The sequence below is a fragment of the Rattus norvegicus genome, chromosome 20, assembly GCF_021556685.1.
Source record: "Rattus norvegicus strain SHRSP/BbbUtx chromosome 20, alternate assembly SHRSP_T2T, whole genome shotgun sequence".
NCBI classification, from domain to species: Eukaryota; Metazoa; Chordata; class Mammalia; order Rodentia; family Muridae; genus Rattus; species Rattus norvegicus.
The window spans coordinates 27,458,832-27,478,715 of record NC_141553.1 but is presented as its reverse complement, the minus strand read 5'-3'; the positions used below and the strand labels follow the sequence as shown (position 1 = coordinate 27,478,715).

The 19,884-nt window shown below is 40.4% G+C and overlaps 1 protein-coding gene and 1 long non-coding RNA gene across 17 annotated transcripts in view; one reads left to right on the top strand and one right to left on the bottom strand.

The window, feature by feature from the left end:
* The window catches only part of Lims1 (LIM zinc finger domain containing 1), a 108,633-nt gene that overhangs the window by 38,566 nt on the left and 50,183 nt on the right, over positions 1-19,884 (bottom strand). For 2 of the 16 annotated variants that reach the window (XM_087598219.1, XM_087598222.1), the window contains exons 1-2: positions 11,409-11,644; positions 9,868-9,969 (exon numbers count right to left, since the gene is read on the bottom strand). In XM_087598219.1, coding sequence (XP_087454345.1) covers positions 9,868-9,969; positions 11,409-11,515 — 209 coding nt within the window. In that variant the 5' untranslated portion in view covers positions 11,516-11,644. 16 annotated transcript variants of the gene reach the window in all.
* LOC147998612 (uncharacterized) lies at positions 5,689-10,811 on the top strand. The gene is made up of 2 exons (XR_015645807.1): positions 5,689-6,039; positions 8,787-10,811. It is a non-coding gene; the product is annotated as an uncharacterized LOC147998612 (long non-coding RNA).

The window sequence follows — 19,884 nt, the reverse complement described above, 5'->3', positions numbered from 1 at the left end:
GGAGAGAGACAGAAATGAATCAAGCTTACCCTTTCTCCATGACCCTCTCTGACATTAACATTCTGAAAACTGTGTCAAGAAAAAGTAACAGCACCCACCCTTCCCTAAAAACAACAGTACCAAACAGCTGCCTTTTCTCTACGATGACAAATCCTTACCATACAGGTAACCAACCTACTGTGAAAAGGAGTTAAGAGTAGATCTGGGAAGCTACCAAATATATAGAAAAAAAATCATAACCATTAATGGCAGAACAAGTGGGGGGCTGGGGCAGGGTGAACAGCCTGCACATTTCCTTTCGTAAGTTGGGTTTACACTTCTCTGTCACCCAACAATGCTTTACATATGCTAGAGAGAACAAATAACTGTCAAAGAACCTCCTCAGCTAGGGACTCCACATCCCGTTCAATGAGCTTGACTTTAGAGAGACCAAATACTGTGTTCTGTACGCAAGTGACTCAAAGCTGGATCTCTTAGTCTCTGTCTAAAGGTGGATGGCTCTGAACAACCTCTCAGTATTCCATCAAGCATTCGGCTAAGAGGCAGAGGGCCAACATTGTCAGGTACTACCCCTCCTGATACCTGTACACCTCAAGGTCTTTAGCAAGATGGTGCATAAAAGACAGTTCCCTTAACTACAATCACTGCAGTGAACTCCTGAAGCCCCACACAAATTTGGAGTTGGTTGATCAATTTAAAGTCTTAATATTTCCCTCAGAGGATAGGAAGCTTTGCTGTGATTTAAAAAATATTTTTCCTAGAAACTAGTCTTCTAGTGATTCTTTTATTGCCCATAACGCCTTTTAATTCCTATCACAATGAATTAATGTATTATCACCTTTGTATCTTTTAGAAAGATACAAAGCCACATTTGAGAAAGCTCCAAATATAGAAGGGTATTTTTAGCTGTGTTGACCTAAGAGATGCCCACGTTACCAGGGAAACACTTTGGCTCGCTTGGGAGCTCTTTATATGGATATGGTGCCCAGCAGCAGCCTGTCAGGCTCTAAGGTACATTCTTAGTTTAGTTCTGACTCAGCAGAAGCTTTCTCACTGAGTACAACTGCCAGCTATACTGTGACAGGAAGATAGTGGGAGTTTTTATTCTTGACTAAACTTAATTTGAGCCCTACTCACTGATAAGAAAAAAGAGAAGCATGACAACTTCAGTATAAATGAACAGACGTAAAACACGTCATTCAAAAGTCTTTCCTGTTCACGTATCTCTTATTTTCAGTTACTTTCTTGATACAGAATGTATATCTACCAGAATTAGAGAAACTGAAATATCTTTTTTTGCCAAAGTCAAAATGGTTCCTTCCTTTTATGAGCTTTAAATTTTGTGATGTACAGAGAAAGGCAAATAATTATTTTAGCTGCCACAGCTCAGATTTTTATCACAAATGTGGTAAAAGATGTTGTGGAAAGGATATAACAAGACCCTAGGAGTCTGATGTTGACCAGATGGTGCAACTATACTGACAGCCAGTTCACAGCCTGGGCTGCAGCCTCTTTAAGATTCTTCAAATACTCTTTTGTTCTGGCCCCTGAAATCAGGTCACATGGTTGTGAGGGTCTTTGTTCAGTTCTTTCCCCCTTTCCAGAGGTATTCTATAATCCTGGCAACTCACTTCCTCCTAGGAATTGAAATATTGCTGAACACTGGCTACCTACATCTCAGCTTTTTAAAGCAGCACTCAAGTTGTGTCAATAGAGGGCACTGGAGAGAAGCCTCAGGGCTCCGTTCCCTGGACTTGTAGAGAGCAGTCCCAGAAAACCAGACTCCTTCAGAATGTTTGGCTTCTCCACTGTCTAGTTCCTTCAGGGAATTTCAACCAACAGCATTTGCAATAGTGTGCTGGACTCCCATGGTACCCAGTAATCAGCAGGATGCATTCTTCTTTAAGTTTTACAAGATAGAAGTAGGAGATGAGTATATGTTGGGAAGCTTCCCCTTGGAGACTCTTACCTAGGCCCTTGTGAGACTTGCTTTCTTAAGAAGCTCATCCTATTCTTTTGCTACACCAACAACATCTACTAAGATCTGGCCAGGAGCAATGTTATGAGAAACAGTTTTCTAAGGTAGCTAGCCTAATAAGAACCCTCTCTTCTAGATGAGTAGAAGACCAGAGTTCAGTCTCCGGCACCCACATCAAGATCCAGGGGATCCAATCCCCTCTTTTTGCTTCTACGGGCACTGCATTCACAGGCTATACAGTCATACAGGAACATACACATGCATAAAAATAAGTTATTCTTTCTAGATATTAAACTTTAAAAAAGCAAGCACTTTTTTTTTCCTGATTGAACTAAGACCAACAACGGAGGAAACCTGTGATCAGGATCCTATAGTTGAAAAGTTCTCAGACTTTTGGGCTCCTTACGCAACATGAGGAACTTGTCTCACTTAGAAACTTAAAACAGCTGTATCTGCTGCTGAAAACTAGGAAGAAGTGGGAGGAGTGGGTAGGGTAGCTAAGTACAGTACAGTCCAATGAAGCCGTCAAAGAGAGTTCTCAGAGGACACATAAGAAGAGGGCAGCTGAGGAGCTTGAGGTCTTCGTTGAGTTCTCTTTGGTTCAGCAGATGAGGAAGCACCACTGCCAGAAAGTAATCAGGACTCGGTGTATGGGAAAGCCAGCCCAAGTGCAATATGCAAAAGGCAATGCAACAATACAGCAATACAACAATACAGCAATACAACAATAGATATGTCTGCTATGATATAAGCTTTCCTGAGGGACATATCACAGGTCGTCTCTTTTCCCCTTCCCCACTATCCTCTCCCACAGTCATAAAAATTAAATCCAACAATGGGCAGGCTGAGTTAACCTTAGTCATAACAGCAGAATTGAGACTTGTCATCAGTCCTTTTTGTTCTCACACACAATTTAGCAGGACATAGTGACTCAAGTGTCCTAAGAGCTCTGTTCAGCATGCTTCCTCCTACCCATTCTGGTCTAAGTCCTTGAGGACATTGCTTCTTCCTTCTATTCATAGAACCTGGTCCTCTGCTGCCACAGCAGTGGTGACAGCTAGCACCCAGTTCCCCCAGTTCCCACCTCAACCATAAACCTGTTAGAATGGTATGCAAGAGAGAATCTAGCAAACGGTTGGTGAAAGAATACTATGGAGCTCAGGCAGATTACTATTGTTTCAGTTTCTTTGTAACTGAGTTGCGAACACATACAGGTACCATGTGGGTTACATTTGTGAATACATTTAACATTTTATTAAAGGCTACCAAAAGATGATCATGGAAGCTCACCTCTGTAATCACACCACTCAGGAGGCCGAAAGAGCCAGAAGTATCATTGTAGGTTCAAAGCCAGACTCATCTACATGTTCTAGGTAGGACATGGCTAAATAGCAAGTGCAAGAATTGGTCTTTAAAAACCACCACCACCACCACCACCACCACCACCACCACCACCACCCTGACATTAAATTCAAGCCGTTTATATAGAACTGCTATCAGAGACTTTAGTTCAAAACAGCAAATGCACGTAAATGATCTGTTGCCTACCTGGTTCTTTTACTTGAACCTTGAATCAAGCATTAGTAAAAACAATCTCTTTCACAGCAATTCAAACATAAGAAAGCAAGAATTTAATAAAAAACTAACTTGACACAATGTCAAATAGGAAAAACAGACACAGATGTGTTAATTAGGGGTTCTATTGCTGTGACAAAACACTAAGACCAAGGGGTTGGGGATTTAGCTCAGTGGTAGAGCGCTTGCCTAGCAAGTGCAAGGCCCTGGGTTCGGTCCCCAGCTCCGAAAAAAAGAAAAAAAAACCACTAAGACCAAAAGCAACTTGGGGAGAAGGGAGTTTATTCCTGTTTAGAACTCTTAAGTCATATCACTGAGGGAAATTTGGGCAGGAATCTAAAGGCAGGAACCCAGAAGTAGGTACTGAGGCAGAGGCCATGGAGGAATGCTGCATTACTGGCTTACTCCTCAGGCTTGCTCCATTTGCTTTCTTATACACTCAGAACTACCTGCTCCAAGGTAGCACCATCCACCATGAGCTGGGACCTCCCATAGCAATCATGAATCAAGAAAATGCCTCCCCACACCTGTCTGTAGGCAACCTGATGGAGGTATTTTCTCAACTGAGGTTCCCTAGAATAGTTAATCTTGTATCAGGGTGACAATAAAACCAACCAGGACAGAAGACACATTTTCAAAGAGATGAGGACCTTGCAACAAAACAAATGATGAACTGCTGAGATGGTTCAAATAAACTAGTGAAATGACATGGGCAGAATGGAAGTGAAAAGGCTGCCCTGTCAATACTGACAAGTATCCATGCTGGCCATACCACAAGCCAGTGATTTATTGCTGCAGCTCAGTAGCGAAGGAGGCCCTGGATTTGGTCCCTAGCACTACAAAAGAAAAGTAAAACAAAGCAAGTACATAAGCTGGGTGTGGTGGTGTATTACTATAATCCTAGCACTAAGGAGGGCAGCTGAGACAAGCACAGGAATCTGAGGCAAACCTAAAGAATGAGTTCATAGCCAGTCAGAGCTACATAGTAAGATCCTGTCAGCGAAAAACCAAAACAAACAAGTACGTGATTTTTACCCCTTTAAAGTCAATAGTCCTTCTATGGATGGCCAATACTAATCTAATATATTAGAGCACATGATTTTTTTCAGAGATAATGTCTATAAATGTTCTCTGGAATATTAGAAATTATTCTGTTAAATAAAACAATCCAGAAAGATATGTACCACATGTTTTTCTCTCATATGTGGGAGAGAGGCCAGATTTACACACACACACACACACACACACACACACGCACAAATGCACAATGAAACCATTTCTTCATATTTTAATTTAAACCTAAAAAAAAAAAACCTTTAAACTCTAAATTTAATTTAAAATTTCTTAAAAAACAGTTATTGAGTTAAGATGCTAGAAAAATAAGGGAAAGAAAACATTTAAAAAAGTAATTCAAAGGGGTAAAGCTCCAATTTTACACTGCTATCATAATTACACATTTAATTCCCATGTGATAGACAAGGCTGCTTCCTGGAGTGGAGTGGGGTCTCCTGGTATACTTGATTACTCTGAGCACAAATAATGTTCAGAAAACCAGTCCTGTTACTACTCCGGTTGCAGTGTCCATGCTCTCTCATCCAGGAATCATTATGCCACTAGCTCTGTAGGCACAAATTACCTCCAGGCACAGGATACAAGCTGACTTATACACTGCTCGTATAAACAGACTTTAACAAGCCACACTACCTTCCTCTTTACTTGATATTTTCATTTGAATTTAGGCAGCATGAACCATTAGTCATTAGTCATACTTTGTTTCTAGAGTTGTATCTATATTTTATACTGTCAAAGCAAAGAGGTAGAAAAAAATCAGGAGGCTTTACTCCAGCTCATTCACCATTACTAAGTGGATAAAGAAAGGTTTGTTAGAACACACAGGGCTACACTCACTCTCCAACATTCCTGCCCAGATGCATTCCCACACTGGTAGAGCTGAGAAGCTAGGACAGAAGAAATGGCCTGCAAGGCCTAAAATGATTATCTGAACCAAAAAGGAAGGCCCACACTTTGGACTGCTAGGCATCTGCTAATCAGCAGCGAATAACTCTGCTTACACACACTCGCTATTTATGCCTTTAGAGGCACATACATTTTAATTTTTTATCTGCATCTTTTTTCTATTATAATTTGTTAAGAGCACATCTCCAATTCCATAAAAGTAGCTTTAATAAATACAGACTCAACCAAAGGTGCCTAGACAATTGTATTTTACAGAGTAAATTAGAACACTTGCAACCTACAGTAGCTTCTTTTTTTTTTTTAACCTAAATATTTTTTTCTGGCAAATTTCTATTATGAACAAGTAGAAAATACTTTGTTTCAGATTAGTCACCCACAGGCAAAACATAAGACTTTAGTTTTCACTTTTTGGTTCAATAGTAAATTTTTTTTAAGATTTATTTTATGCACTAGTGGTCTATCTGCGTGTACACTTGCATGCCAGAAGAGGGCATCAGATCCCATTATAAGTGGTTGTGAGCCACCATGTGGTTGCTGGATATTGAACTCAGGACCTCTGGAAGAGTAGCCAGTGCTCTTACCCACAGAGCCATCTCTCCAACCTCTCAAAAAAAAAAAAAAAAAAAAAAAAAAAAGAAAAGAAAAGAAAAAAAAAGTTAAAAAGTCAACTTTTAAGATACAATCAAGTATACTCAGAACTTCTAGGTAACTAATCTTGTTAACAAAAAATCCTTTATCATGTGTCCTTTCACGTGTTTACTTTAACAGAACATCCTCTCTCCAGAGTTTGCTTCAGTAAAATGTTCCTTCATCAGTCTGCCTTAGTCTTAGTGTTTTCCTGTGTCCACTCCTTCACGTGTTTGCCTCAACAAAATACCATCCAACACAACTGACCTCCAAAGAACCCTTAAGTTTCTACTTCATCCAACTTAATTAGGTGTCAAAAAATGCATTTAAAATCTTGGTGGGGTTAACAACAGAATGGAAAAGCTGACAAAATGATTTTTTGATCATTATAAATGTTAGTGGGGATGTGGTAACATCAGAAACTGTATACACTACTAATGTGAATCTGTTTAGAAAATGACTAAGCCTGTTCTGGAAAAAAAAATAGACAGCCAAACAATTTAGCTATCCAAAGTGAAACAAGCACACATTCATATAAGAATATGTACATGAATTTCTTTAGCAGCTTTTTTTGAAATAGCCAAAGACTGGAAATAAATACAATGTCAAACTCAACAAAATAGTCTGTTCATAGTATAAGATTCAATAATTAAATGCACAAAGATGAATGCATCTCAAAATAAATATGCTGAGTTTAAGAAATCAAAACAAAACAAAAATATGGGGTGAGAGAGATGGTTGGATGGTTAAGAACACTTGATGCCCTCACAGAAGAGCTGGGTCAGTTACTAACCCACATGCCAACAACGCTCTGTTCTGTAACACTCCGGTGCAGGTGAGCCAATATCTGTTTCTGGCCTCCCAGGGCATCAGATATACATGTGGAGCACAGATGAACATGCAGGCAAAGCACTCACATACACAAAAACATTTAAAAAAAAACAAAGGCTATAAAATTCTAAAGACTGCAAACTAATGTAGTGACACAATGGATTAAGATTGTCTAGGAACACAGGAAAGGAAAAGAAGATGGGGAAGAGCTGTAAAGAGATGTGGGATGATGAATACACTCTGTGGACTGTAACTGATGTGGCACTGTACATATATTTATCAATATTGATCAAATTGGACAAGAAACGTATGCACCTTACTGAGATTCAATATAATGACTTTTTAAAAAATGTAGTGTAGAGCTGGAGAGATGGCTCAGCGGTTAAGAGCACAGACTGCTCTTCCAGAGGTCCTGAGCTCAATTCCCAGCAACCACATGGTGGCTCACAACCATCTGTAATGGGATCAGATGCCCTCTTCTGGTGTGTCTGAAGACATCTATAGTATATTCATATACATAAAACAAATGACCCTTAATCCTACCTTCTACTGTATGAGATCACTGTTGTGAGCTGAACTGTATCCACATAAAACACTCTGTGTGCTATATTCTGTTAGCTTTACATTTCACGGGTGGTAGTAGTTCACCTCTATAACTCCAGCATTGAGAGGCCAAGACTGCCATAAGTCAGTTTAGACTACGTAGTGAGACCTAAGATAGTTCGGGTGATATAAGAAGACCTTGCCCAAAAAGTTTTACCAAAAAAAAAAAAAAATCCTTCACATATTCACTGTGCTTCTAAATTACAGGAATATGAATATAAGATATTTTTCTTATTCACTTCCGAGTTCTGACATAGTCCTGATTTTATCTATGCATAAAGCCAACTGGTAGGTGGTAGGAATGGGTAGGGTGGAGCATAGCTACAGGAAAGAGGCAGAGAGCTGAGATCATAATAACACTAGGCCAGGGATCACCTGAGGATTTCGGTAAAGGGCCAAATAGGAAATTTTTGTCTTTGTGGGCCATGCCAATCTGTATCATGATACAAGTGCCGGTTTAGCACAAAGGCACCGCAGATGACCCACAGAAAGAACAGATGTGTCCCAATAAAACTTTACGTTTTGATACTGCTATATGAATTCTATGTAATTTTCATATGAAGATTTTGTTTGTTTGCGACTGGGTTTCGCTGTGTAGTCCTGGCTATCCTGGAACTTGCTCTGTAGACCACGCTAGCCTTGAACTCACAGAGATCCACCTGCCTCTGCCTTCCTTTTAATCATTTGAAAATATAAAATCCCTCTAAGTTTGTGGGGCTTCTCCAATTAGGCAGTAGGTGAGATCTGGCCTGCGGTCACTGTTCACTAAGACATTAGAACATGGTATAGAGCAGGCACCAAAGTGTTGCATTTGGATAGGTCTCTAGATCAGTTATTTATTCATCTCTTGAGGGAAAGCAAATGTGACTTTGAATATTTTAAAGCAAATTGTTTGGATGTGCTTGTCATCTGAGTTTCCTAAAAGAAAACATAGACAGTTTGGAAAAATGGTTTAGAGAAAAGAATTGTTAAGAATGTGTGTGTATATATATATATATATATATATATATAGATAGATAGATAGATAGATAGATAGACAGACAGACAGACAGATAGACAGACAGGTTGGAGAGATGGCTCAGCAGCTAGGAGCACTGACTGCTCTTCCAGTGGTCCTGAGTTCAAATCCCAGCAACCATGGTGGCTCACAACCATCTGTAATGGGATCCGATGCCTTCTTCTGGTGTATCTGAAGACAGCTACAGTGTACTTGTATATAATAAAAAAAATAAATAAGCAAATAAAAGATACATACATAGTGATATGGGAAATGCTATTTGGAAATGGAAAGTTTTTCTGGGAAAAAGAGGTCAATACTCTGAAACTCAGAATGATTCCTAAATTTCCTGAATCTCCATGGCCCCCAAATGCAGTTAGGAACATTATATAGGTACAATGTAACTTTCAGGTCATGAGGCAGAGGCTGACAGTTCTGTAAGTTCTAGGCTAGCCTGGTCTATTGAGGAAGTTCTTGGGCAGCCAAGGCTATATAGTATGAGACTCTCTCAAAAAACACAACACAACAAAAAGGAACTTTCAGGTCTTATCTAATACATTAAAACAAATATCAATAAAGCCAAAAGTTATGATATCTTTTACATTTATCTTTTATAAACAATTTCAAGTTTAAAGCTTGCTTTATTTTCATGTTGTTATAGAATCTTTGTTGTTATAAAACCTTTTTAATTTTAGACCAGTCTTTTACTTAAAATTACAAGAAATATGTTTTCTGGCAATGGCTTTTGCCCTTTCTAGTCCTCTACGGATCTTTCGTTAAAGAGTTCACACACATGCCAAGACAGGGAGCATGTAGCATAATAGTTAAAAGTGCAACTGGGCTTTGAGCAATAGTGAGATAACATGGAAGGTAATTGATGTTTCATGTACTCAAACACCGCTCTTAGGGAAAACATCTGTTGTTCCCATGCCAACAGGTGTTGCCTGAGAAAGAAGCTATGTCTTATTTATTCCTGAACCTTTACTTGGCACACAGTAGGCACTAAATTAAAATGAGATAAACTATTAGTATCTGCACTATTCCTAAGATACATACATATCCAGCAGGCCTTGCAGAGTTGGCCTTGAGGATTTCTCCACTGGTAAATGACACACTTGTTTTTACTCACATTTAGAAGATCTGAGCTACCTAAACTTGGGGTACTTGACTTCAAATTCCTTACTCTCCTGATTCTTCTTAACTAATACAGAAATATAACTAGGGGTAAATCCTCTCTGTCTAAACGGATTTAAAAGTCTATGGGAACGCTAAAACTTACCTAGTCTTTGTTTTAACTGCACTGTAAATATGGAGAGTGATTCTCCGCAAATTAGGAGAGAAGAGGAGCAGAAACACAAATGGCGTTATCATCACCGAGGAGCTACATCACCAAAACGGGCAGAAAAAATATTTTTCTTTAATCCAGTGGAACAAACAGCATTTAACAATTACTTTTTCACTTAAATTCTAGGGGTAATACATAATTCTAGTAAGTAATACATAAGTAATTTTATTCATGGGTATTTAGGTCTGAAAATAAGTACAAAACAGTTTAAAATATTTTACAGATCTTGAATTTTTAAAACAGGAAATTCTAAGAATCCCCAATCTGAAATGAAAACTTTGGTTTGTTTGTTTGTTTGCTAACTTCACTCCTGGATTCTGAGTGCACAAATCTGGACTGGTGACATGGCTCACTGGCTGGGAGTCCTTGCCTAGCATGTGTGAAGGCCTGGGTTGGACTGCTCCTCTCAAGGTTGGGATGACAAGTAAAATGCATAACACTCCAAACTCTGAAGCCTTTAAATTCTGTTTAACCCAGTGAATTCCAAGTTAATAGAGCCAATGTTGCTAAGTCACTTTACATTGTAAGAATGAACGCATGAACACTAGCTAGCATCAACAACAGTTCTGGTATCATGATCACCAAAAATTGGAGAAAATCAATAATTTTCAAATGAGCATTTCTCTCTGAAAGTACAGGTCTTGTGATATAGCTGACCATAACGAAACACAAGTTTTAAAAACTTGTCAACTGAGAATATATGCAAGGATAGATCTCACTCAGCCATCTGACCAGAATATTCTGATAGTAAAGAATAAATTAAAGCTTGATACAGCAAATTATTTTTTCCAAATGCTTCCTTTTACTTTTTACTGCAGCTTTCTGTCAGAGAGAGAGAGAGAGAGAGAGAGAGAGAGAGAGAGAGAGAGAGAGAGAGAATCCAAATCCTCTTTCACAGGGGTTTTAATGCTGTAGGGACTTTCGGAATATCAAATCTAAAAGAACTTCTTGGCAGTTACAGAAAAAAAAAAAAACAAACAAAAAAACAAAAAAAACCAAACCTAAAATCGAGCTGGTTTTAGATAAATTTGAAACCCAAAACAACTAATCTTTTGCTAACTTGTTTTCCAGCTTTTTGATGGCCTTCATTGCTAAATTACATTCAGCAGTCGCATTCTTTGTTACATCACTTCAATAACAAAGAATCCCAGGAAAATCACCCAGCCCCCACACCAAATACTGCAAACTACCTGACACATACTCAAAGTCAAATTTCTCACGGAAATCTCCTCTGATATACCAAACAGCCACCTCCAGCCCACAGGGAAAATCAACTCCTTCCAGTTGAAAAGCTAGTCTGGGGCTGTATCTAGAGATGCACCAGGAGTTCAGCCAGGTGTGGAGATGAGTTAAGGGAGTGGGAAAGGACTCCAGTGCCACAAAAAGGCTCCTATCACAAAGAACAGGGATCCACTAAGTTATGAATCCCGCTACAACTGGGAGGAACCTTGACCCGCAGCCAACCCTGCACTCACCTCAGCTCTTCCTCTGGGAGCCCATTGACTCTCAGACTATCAGGACGCTCTCGCCTTCTCCGGTAGAGGCCCGACTGTGAAAGCTCCTTAAGCTGTAGTGCGGTCATAGTTTTCTCTGCACAGCAATTAAGGATACTTGTGCTAGGCGAGTGTTGCCAGCTCAGAAAGGCAGTGTCCTCTGCGGAAGGACCTCAGCACACCTGACTCTGGGTTAGAAAGCTCCAGGCAAAGCAGCCAGGCCAGTCGGTTGAAACACAGCTTCCTGTTTCTTGTTGGTACACACCCTCCCCAGCAAGACATGACTTGCCTTATCTCTGGGCCCTGTACCTAGGGGAGGGGGAGTCAGTGACCCACATGGCCCACGTGGTCACCAGTAAGCAAATTTCTTATGAACAATTCCTTTATAAAATTTCTCCAAGAGTCTTCTGAATTGAAGTTGGGGAAAGCTTTAGCAAAGTAATGCTTAAAGGAGGGTCCTGCCCTGCTTTATTTGCCAGGAAATCCATTAACATTTCACAGACAGCTGTCAGTATAAAGAAGTGCCTGGTCATCAGGAGCTTTTTGGGACATTTTCCCTGGGGGGGTGGTGGTGGTGGTGAGGCAGAATTCCAAAGGAAACAGTCCAATTCCTTCCTCTCTCAGCATTCTAAATCCTCCTGAGAAGAGAAGATGGTGTCTAGGCCACCCCCTCCCCAGTAAAAATTATTAAAAAATTCGTGAGTGGGAGAAAGAGTGTTTCTCCTGCTAAATTCTGTTAAATGATTTTCTGATACTATGCCTACTCTTTCTGAATAAGCGTAACTTACACAGTCACCTCTGCTCGGTAACATTTATCTCAGGTTGTCAGTCTATAAATGCTAATATTTATCTGTGTATTTGATCTTGGAAAGCAAGGTGAAGGGGCTGCCGATCACAGAGGACATGGGAAATGCTGTGTCACACGCTGCAATATGTGAACAGTACGGGCAGGGTGCCACCCACCAGGCCAATTAAGTCCCTCTCAGGACATTACACCACAGCACAAATACAGGGCTGCTGGCTAGTTCTCAGCCAAAAGCTTGATTCATGGTTCTAGTAAATTTCTCTTTGAACAGTCTGTACCATTCTTCTCGTTTTAGACTGCTCTCAACAGGAATACAGAAAAGGAACTGAAGAGTACATGGTTAGCATGTACAAGACTCGGTTCACTACCAAGCACTACTCAAAAAGAGACAAGATGTGTTTGCATAGCATAAAGAAACCAGTAGCGTTACTTTTAAAGAGGTGGCTGTTTGGCTCTGTTTTAAATTGATGTAACACTGCCAACAAGGAAACAGCTTGGTGAAAGCTACCGACACAGGAAACACAACTGTGTGGGATGAATCTTGTATGTAGAGTCTGTGGTTAGAAGGATGTGAAGACAGTAACAAAAAGACCAGTTCTAAGCTCCAACAGTAACAAAAAGACCAGTTCCAAGCTCGTAACAAACAAGCTATGACAACTGTTACCCTCTGACTTTTCAAATGGCTGGGCTGACAAGTAGGAATTTCAGTAAGTCAACGTGTATGCTACAATGAAACTGCTACAAAGAATAAAATTAAATTCTGAGCCTTTGCTGAAGGCTCTTTAAACCATTGTCTTCATGAAGACAGATGGACAGAGGGAGGAAGAGAGGGAGAGGAGGTGGGGGTACTTTACTTTTCTCCTCGACCTGTGCAGATGCATACTGCTGCACACTGTAAAGGGAGCTAGGTAAGAACACACAGGCACCAACAGGCATTCCACAACTTTGAAAGAAAATTTCACAAACTGCTGGAAAATACACTATTGACTAGCATTCAGCCTCCAAGCTGGCCTACAGCACTACCAGGAGGAAACACAGCCCCAGCCCCAGTGCACAGCAGAGTGTATAATACAGTAGAACACAGAAGATCTTTTCTTCTTTTTTAATTGTTGTTTCGATTCTGGAGACAGGGTCTTACTATGTTGGGCTTACTGGCTTGGAACTTGCTATGTAAACCAGGTTGGCTTCAAACTCTCTGCCTCCCAAGTGCAGGAATTAAAGGTGTGCAGCACCATGCCCAGCCCCCTTTTTATTTCTTGAGACAGGGTCTCATGTATCTCAGGTTGGCCCTGAGCTCATTAGGTAGCCAAAGATGTCTTCGAATGCTTTAGCCCCCATTTCCACCCTCAGGTTCAAGGATTACGGGTGTGCGTGCACCAACTGGTTTCCTGGTTTAGACAAGGCTGGGCATTCTTGTATGTTAATCAAGCATTTTACCAGCCCCAGCTCTGAGACTTGAGCTACATATCCTCAGAATCTAGGTCTTTTTTTCTCTTCAAATACACTTTCCCAATGAAAACTAGTTATCAACTGTGCCTAATTCTTCTGTTCAAATATAGGTAAGAAGTTTTCAGTTTCAAATAACCGTCTTTATATAATTTTTACAGTAGAGAGAGGCCTAGACAGGTGCTTTTCCCCACATGACTCAAAGAAACCTTTCCACTTTTGCAGTCGTAAGATTTGACTGCCATTTCAGCCTTGCATTCGGTGCAGGATTCTTTACCTTTCCTTGAACACTTACAGTAGTGATCACTTCATAAAACCCCTAGCTTTCTCCTACTCCTACTGGTTACAGAGAACAGTGGTCCTCCCCACCCCTACCACTCCCACCCCAAGTTGCTCCAGCCAGAGTTTCCCAGCGGCCTCTACTCTTGCACAGCAGTTTGGTGCATGGCCCTCACTACAACTTTCCACACCATGCTGTCCTGTCTAGCCTCTTAGATTCTTGTTAGATCAGGCATGAAAGAGCAACTGCTCTAATGTGCTATCAGCCACTGCCATCCATGCTGACAGTTTCTTCTTGAGTTTTAAGCTCCTGACTGGAATGATTGTAAAGTTCTACTGAGCACTGTGCAAGGCTGTTCTTCTGTCAGCCTAACCATGACCCAATAGCTTTCATCTTCTGGGATGATGACCTTCTGTGACTCTGATAAAAGTTTCTCACAGAAAATGCATGTAAGTACTACATTTTATAACAGTGCTACAAACTGATTCCTTCTGAACCCTACAGATAATTCTTTAGATCTTCCCCTATGTATCGGTTTCTCCCTTTTCTGATCACCTCCAACTCCCAGTGTGAGTCTTTTAAGCTTCACTAGGAGTTCTCTGGTATCTATCTGCTAGCACAGCAGTGGGCTAAATGCTGTTTGGGAAAAGTCTCTCTTGTCTGCTCTAAATTTCTCTCAGCCACCAATCTTCTAATCTATTCAAACTGATCTTTTTAAAATGCGGGTCGATTATTTATTGACCCTTAAAAACCTTTCCCTGGCTCCACTGCCTTTATAACAGTATAAACAAAGAAAATGAGGTGTGTTATCTGGTGCCAGTGGAGCCTGCCCCTGGCTCCTTGATCCCTAGCATTCTTGACTCCAGGCAGTTCTTAGGACAGATAGTCCTCTCACTTCCTGGTTTCTGCCAATGCAGCCTGTAAGCCTAGTAAAATGATTCTAGCAGGGTCAGTGCCTGCCTTACCCCACTATGTCTTGGGCAAAGACAGGAAGCCTTTAGAGATCTCATAGGCTAATTAATCCCCCTTGCTCTATGGATTAATTAGCTCTATGCACTCCATTCTGTGGTCAAAACAACACAGTATTACTATTGGGCAGTTAGTTGTTTCCTTAAGACAGGGTCATACTGCCATCTCTTGCTGTCTTCAAACTCATGACTGCCTGCTTGTTTCCTTAGAGTTTCGAAATGTTTAGCTCTTAGCATTCCACAATATCTAAGTGAAATTTAAAATTTCATTGATTTTTTATTTTCATGGCCTGAATGTTTTGCCTGTATGCATATAGACCGCATGCATGACTGGTATTCACGAGGCCAGAAGATGGTGTTATATTCCCTGGAAGTAGAATTAGAGATGGTTCAAATCATCATGTGGGTGTTAGGAATTAAACCTGGGTGCTCTGTTAAAGCAGTGCGGTGGTTTGAATAGGAACGACCCTCAGAGAATCATGTGTATGACTGCTTGACCCATAGTGAGTGACTCTATTAGGAAATGTGGCTTTGTTGGAGGAAGTATGTCACTGGGGGCGGACTTTGAGGTCTTCTAAGCTCAAGTCTGGCCAATGTGACATAGTTTCTCCTTGCTGCATGCAGATCCAAGTATAGAACCCTTGGCTCTGTCTCCAGCATTATGTCTGCCTGCACTCTGCCATGTTTCCCACCATGACTACAATGCACTAAACCTCTGAACCTGTAAGCCAGCCCTAATCAAATGTTTTCCTTTATAAGAGATGCCGTAGTCATGGTGTCTCCTCACAGCAATAAAAACCTAAGACAAACAGAAAGTGTTCTTAACTGCTGAGCCATTGCTCTAGCCTCCTAGGAGATTTTGAAAGACATACAAACTATAGTTTTAGAATGTACTTAATGAAATTTCAGAGTTTATAAAAACTGTAGATTTGAACAGAACCTTCCACAAGTGTAAATATGGTCTGGCTAAAATTTGGCCTAAATGTTTATCTAACTTGTCAATTTAGTTTTCGGCATTCTGCTACCTTCGGGCACAAGAGGGTAAAGAGACCTAGCAGAACCTCCATCATCTAAGTGGTCATTAGTGTTATGGGCTATCTATTTCTTCTCCTTATTGTAACAAGAGCTACAAAGCAGCATCCATGCAGAACTATAATTATCAAGGGTCATTACTAGTTTCTTTAATGCTAGGTCCAGAAGGTCTATAAAGTGGATGAACAGCTGTACAATTTCAGCCCATTAGCTTCTCTATGTGATATGCAATAAAATAATTTATTTCATTACTAACTTTGGTCTTGATAGAGACAAATAAGTCCTCTTTTAGCTTAAGTTTTTAATCTCATAAGATAATGAAAAAAAAAAAACTCATTACAAGCTGGAGAGATGGCACTTACTGTACTTACATAGGACCAACTTTAGTTCTTAGCACTCATGCCAGACAACTCACAACTGCTTGCAATTCCAGCTCCAGGGGAGCCAACACCTCTGGCCTCATGGGTACCTGGACTCATGTGCACATATACTCTCTTAAATATAACTAAAAAGGAATAAAAATCTTAAAACATACTTTAATACAGCAAAATTACTATTTTGCATTATTTTCAACATACATTTATCTTGTAAATATTTATTTGTCAAGCATACTCTTCTTAAACACAGTTTCTCAGGAGTGTTCTGTTATGAGATCCAGTGCTGTGGATCCAACAATTCAGTACCATTGCCAGTGGGTTCAAAGTAACAAGGGCAAGAACATAAGAACACTGGTGTGGGAAGCAGAAATAGGTGGATTTCTGTGAGTTTGAGGCCAGTCTGGCATATTTTGGGAATTCCAAGTCAGCCAGAGTTATACACTCAAACCCTGTCTTAGAAAGAGGGGGGGGGGGGCATCAACTATTAGACAAACTGTCTAGAACAGGGGGGAAAAAAACCACCAAAAATGTGATCCACCTGTCAATAATGTTGCTAATGCCTCTGAACTCTGTAAAAGTTTTCTTTTTCTTTTTAAAGATTTATTTATTTATTATATGTAAGTAGCTGTTCAGACACACCAGAAGAGGGCATCGGATCTCATTACAGATGGTTGTGAGCTACCATGTGGTTGCTGGGATCTGAACTCAAGACCTCTGGGAGAGCACTCAGTAACATGTCTCTTAAAATAAATAACATGAGGTTATCTACATTACTAAGTGATCTTAAGAGTGAGGTTTCTTGGTAAATTTTCAAATAGCTCAGAATAAAATCCTAGGTAATCAAGCCAGTTACACGCTATTATTTGTATTCTTCTTCTTCTTTCTTCTTCTTTCTTCTTCTTCTTCCTTCTTCTTCCTTCTTCTTCTTTTTCTTCTTCTTCTTCTTCTTCTTCTTCTTCTTCTTCTTATTATTATTATTATTATTATTATTATTAACAGCTCTAGTTGTCTAGCAACTAAAGATCTGTCTGTAATAGCTTTCCAAGTACTAGTATTAAAAGCACATGCCACCACATAGAGTTCGAACAACAAACTTCAAAATTTTATTTATTATGTGTAAATGTGTGGTATGTGTTGCAGGTATGGAATTCAGAAAAGTTCTAAGTATTAAAATGTCACCAGACCAATGTGCCTTTAGCCACTGAGCCATGACTTCCCACCTCAGATTTTTTTTTTAAAAGGGACCAAGAGCGCAAGATGGGTTGGGTGGAAAGGCCCTTGAGAGATCAGGTAACATTAAGATGACAATTTCACTTCTGGAAACTTACTTGCTGTGGCTGCCATATAAGTACATAGGGAGTAATGTTGTTATGGTGAAAATAGATTAGGGTCAACAGGAATGCTGGGGTTAAAATGGTGAGGCCAAGAACCCATACCGAAAGTAAAAGGGCTTGTCAGCTGGATAAGAGATGGCCAAGCTGACCAGTTAAGAGGAAGGACAGGATATGGGGGAAAACACCAGTGTTGGGCTGGCAAATCGGATCCCACCAAACTCACCCCCTTTACCAAAGAAAAAGTGTGAGATATCACTGTTTTTTCATATATAGTTAAGAAACTTTCATATATAGTTAAGACTTAATTACGGGTAAGAATAGTCAGCTAGGACAAGGGGTCTAAATTTGAGGTAACTGAGACAGACCGCAGCTATATCACAGTAGCTGTGGTAAAGGAGCTAGCTCCCCACATCATGGAAACACAAGGAGAGAGAAAGCACAGTCTAATTAATGGCTGACAGACCCTGCAAAGGTCAGAGACCAGCAACACTTGCATGCTGGCATAACCACCAATGCCTACCCAGGTTTGTGGCCAGCAGACATGCTAAGATCAAAACAGGGGTTTCAACCCATATACATGAGCATCACCTAATTGTACAAACCTCATGTGAACACGATCATCTTTCTGATTGGACCAAGGGACTATGCACGGAAGTGTGGGCCTCTTCTTACTGGTTCATCTTGTCTGTGAATCTCACTAACTCATAAGAATTTTGTGACCGTGTACATCTAGTACGCTTGAGATAACTTGAGTCTCCTTCAATCTCAAGGGCAGCCCTTTTCACCCATTTAACTACTTCAAGGTCTTCGTGCTAAATCATCTGTGTAGAGGCAAGAAGAGAAGAAAGACATCTAGCAACCTTTGGGCTTTTCCTGCTCAGTATCCTCTTTATTTTCTCTTAGGTAAATTATTCCAAAGATGCGGGCTATATAGGACACCCAGGACCAGAAATAGGCACAGTGATCACACATAGCTGCCTTGGAAGAAATGGAACACTTGTACCTGGAGGGTGGGCAGAGTCACCTGCAGGAATACATCCTTCTTCCCTAGGGTAGGTTACAATGAAATGACTAAGGTAATACCATCCTATCCCAATGTCATTATGTGCCTTGTCACTTCTCAGCCTTCCACCACATTGACCTTGGAAAGCCTTCTGGCACTCTCTATGACCTAGACCATGGTTCAAACATATTATGTACTGTATAGAAGATGCCACTGAGCTTTGCAAGGAAAATAAATGTTACCAAGCAACTCTAAGCCCTCCACTAATGTAAACACTCACGTAATTATGGTTTTGTCTTTAAAACCACAATACCCCTGAGCTTGGGCACCAAGAGACTTTACAGAGCTGTGAGCCCACTCTTGGTCTGGCCATTAATAAACACCTCAACACTTTTAATTGGCTTAATTATCAAAGCTGTCAGTAACTATCTCCCATGTTTCGTTTCACAACATACTTTAGGTGAGATGCACACACAGTTATGGAAAGACATAGAAAGTTAAACATCAGGGCTGGAGGTATAGCTCATCAGCACAAGACTTGCCTATCAGGAGTTACCCCGGGTTTAATCCCAATACCCCAAACAAAGCAACAGCAAAACCCATACTACCAAGCAACAATATAAATCCCTAAGAGCTGTCCACAAATCCAGATTTTCACATAAGGAATGGAATTAAAACAAGTTAGCATCAGAGCTTGGTGATGCCTACTCAGGAGGTAGAGGCAGGTGGATCTCTGAGAGTCTGAGGCCAGTCTGGTCCACACTGTGAGTTCAGGACAGCAGGGTTATATAGAGACTCTGTCTCAAAAATCAAAACAAAAGTTACTATTGTGCTTTAACTTTTCCTGGGAGAGAGAAACAAGTACCTACTTACCTCAGATGGGGCACCAATGACAGACTAAAGTGACAATACCACCAAAGTGCAACTTGGTGAACCAACCAGCTTACTAGGTTCATTTATAGAGCAAATGTAAGGGGCTCCTTACAGAAGCATGGATAACTTACTGATAGCTGCATTACCAGAAAGCCAACCCCAGCATGAGTGACAGCTAAGGAAACTGCATCCCTAAAGTTCCCTAAACAACTTGCAGTCAGGTGGGCCGGCCTCCCCAGGAGATGTAAGTTATTACACAACTATGTGGATTCCTTGAGAATCTTATAAAGTTCAGGAACTTCCTTAGACTTACCAAAGTTTCATTTCCTTTCAGACCCTT